The sequence below is a fragment of the Penaeus chinensis genome, chromosome 36, assembly GCF_019202785.1.
Source record: "Penaeus chinensis breed Huanghai No. 1 chromosome 36, ASM1920278v2, whole genome shotgun sequence".
Taxonomy (NCBI): Eukaryota; Metazoa; Arthropoda; class Malacostraca; order Decapoda; family Penaeidae; genus Penaeus; species Penaeus chinensis.
In genome coordinates, this window is record NC_061854.1 from 29,293,013 (window position 1) to 29,295,512 (window position 2,500).

General features: G+C 34.9%; 1 protein-coding gene across 1 annotated transcript in view; it reads left to right on the top strand.

The window, feature by feature from the left end:
• LOC125045131 (PRKC apoptosis WT1 regulator protein-like) overlaps positions 1-2,500 on the top strand; it is a 14,010-nt gene that overhangs the window by 2,661 nt on the left and 8,849 nt on the right. Inside the window, exons 2-4 of the mRNA XM_047642248.1 lie at positions 642-780; positions 1,267-1,396; positions 1,529-1,625. Coding sequence (XP_047498204.1) covers positions 660-780; positions 1,267-1,396; positions 1,529-1,625 — 348 coding nt within the window. The 5' untranslated portion in view covers positions 642-659. The remainder of the gene's footprint in view (positions 1-641; positions 781-1,266; positions 1,397-1,528; positions 1,626-2,500) is intronic.

Consider the following 2,500-nt stretch of genomic DNA (forward strand, 5'->3'; position numbering starts at 1 on the left):
TGTTGGGAATATTTATATTCAGTCACATGTCTTATCATATCCAAGATAATCTCTGACATAGGCTTCTATGCAAATTGGACACTATGTGAACTCTATATTGTTCTACAGTAGCTGTGTAGAATACTGCATATTTTTGGAAGAAAATAGTTCTTCATATGATCAACAACTAAGCTACTTTTAGGAGAATATTGCAGCCATTAGTAATATCTCATTTGTCCTGATGAATGATATTTCAAAGACTTTACCCACTTTTGAATATGCAACAGAAATGTTTTTGAATCAGATGTGTAGGAAATAGATTAGGAAATTGCACTTACAGGATCGCAGTTGCCAACAATTGTTAAATCTGTCCTTTTCAAAAGTTCTCAGATTGAATTTAGTATTTGTTGAATGCCAGCTAAACCAATATATTATACCCTGTGCCTGTGTCTGTGCAAGCATGTATGTTTTTTTTGTCCACAAGTGCAACACTTCAGAAATCACTTAAGTTGTATTTATCCAAAACTAATTATACAAATCATTTCAGTATTCAAGGTTTCAAAATATATTTTTATAGTGTTGCACTTGGGAGTGAGAAGTGTGTCCTTCCATTATATTTTTTGTGTATGTGTATTTATATTCAGCTTTGTGCTCTCTTTCAGACAGGGTAGAGAGGTAGCATGGCATCAAGTTCAGTTAGTCAGGAAGATGTTGAGGTAGACTTTGAGACCTCATCTCGACGATCTCGCATACGAACAGCAAGGGCTCGGAATATCAACCCAACATCCCGGCCGGGTACAGGTACTCTCATCTAACTTTTATGTTTTCTATATCTATAATATGTATAAGTTGTTCTCAGACCATTATATGCATAGTCTGAGAACACCTTTGGGAGTGTATGCCCTCTTTTTTATTTGTAAGCTAAGCTGGAAGAGAAAGCAAAATAATTATTCAGGCAGTGTTTATTTTTAGGTCTCACTTAAGAAGAAACCATTAAGGTTATCTTGAGCTTATCTTATTATTAGCATGTGTTTATCTGCATAGAGACTGAAGAAAAAAAATACCAAGGTGTTCTTAGCTTGCCTCCTATCTCTAGATAACATGAATCATTATCATATGCTGCATTTTGAAAGATAACCCCTTTATCTCCAGTCTTTGTTAGGCCATGGAACCTCTTGAAAGTGTCTGTAGGTTGTCTTGAGTTTTATTTGTTTTATTTTATATGACAAGATGATCATTCAAGGTAGAACAGATGTCATGCCAAGGAATTTTGTGTTTTTCTAAAAGGTGAAGCGGATGAAGAAGGAGAGGGAAGTGACCGAGATGTTGGAACAGGTGGTGGGCTTTACCCTGGGGCTCCTGACCATGATGCCAGCCCAAAGCCCGCCACGAGACTCAAGGAGAAAAGGATGAACAGGTTAGTGGTACTTGTGTATTGTCAAGGAGGAATGCATAGTCTAATCACTTTATTCTCTGCCTTCTTTGCCTCTCTTATCTAGAAGTTTATTTTATATGGATTGTTTCAAAATTTGTTTCTTTCCTGTGGCAGACCCAATCACACCAACAAGGGAAAACAACAGCGTGACAGGCGAAAGCTACGTGAGAAAAGACGTAGTACTGGGGTAGTCCATCTGCCATCTACAGAGGTAAGTATGCAAAGAGATACATATTGGTAACTCAGAAAATTAAGTCACATCTCTGTTATTGTCTTCAATAACCTATCTATGTAGAATTGCCATTTTGTTTCAGTTATTTCAAAGAATGAACTTAAACCAATTTTTGGGATATTGATAGGGAATAGTACTTAGTAGGTGAGAAATGAAGAGGTGGTGTCTTTTTTTATTATTGTTATTGAATTACAAAATGATAAGTAATTAAGTAATGATAATGAAAGATTTCAATACCTTGGCTTCAAGAAAATGAAATGCGACCACAGTAATGTTTCTCATTAAAGCATTCCGATTCAGTCACCCTACTGTAATACATTAGTTACAGTAGAGATTAATCTATTCGGACTCAGAACATTGCTGTGTAGTCTCTCCCTTGTTACGGGGCTGTTCCCTATTCATCTATGTACTCAGAATGAGGTTGTGTAATAATTGAATAGGTTGTTTAGCTATATTTCAATTATTGGAGAAAGTGTGTATTATGCATTGTTTATCTTTTTACAAGGTATACATTTATACATTAGAAGCACCATAAAATTTATCTACTGTTCTACTTCTCATATTACAATTGTAGCTTTTGATAGTTCGAGTGAGGATTATAAATTGACAGTGTTTCTGTAACATATGCAAGTATGTGAATGTTAGTATCTTATTCATTTTTCTTTCTCAGAATTTTTTTTGCAGCTTCTCTCTTGTGAAGAAAATATATTGGTCACACTGTATTACTCCATAAAATACATGTTTTGCACTTCCCTTGCCATTCTTAAGTCTATTTAAAGGCAACTTAAGTCAGGATATCTTTGCATATTTGTCACATGTCTATATGTAGAAATAGTTGTATAATTCCAAATTAT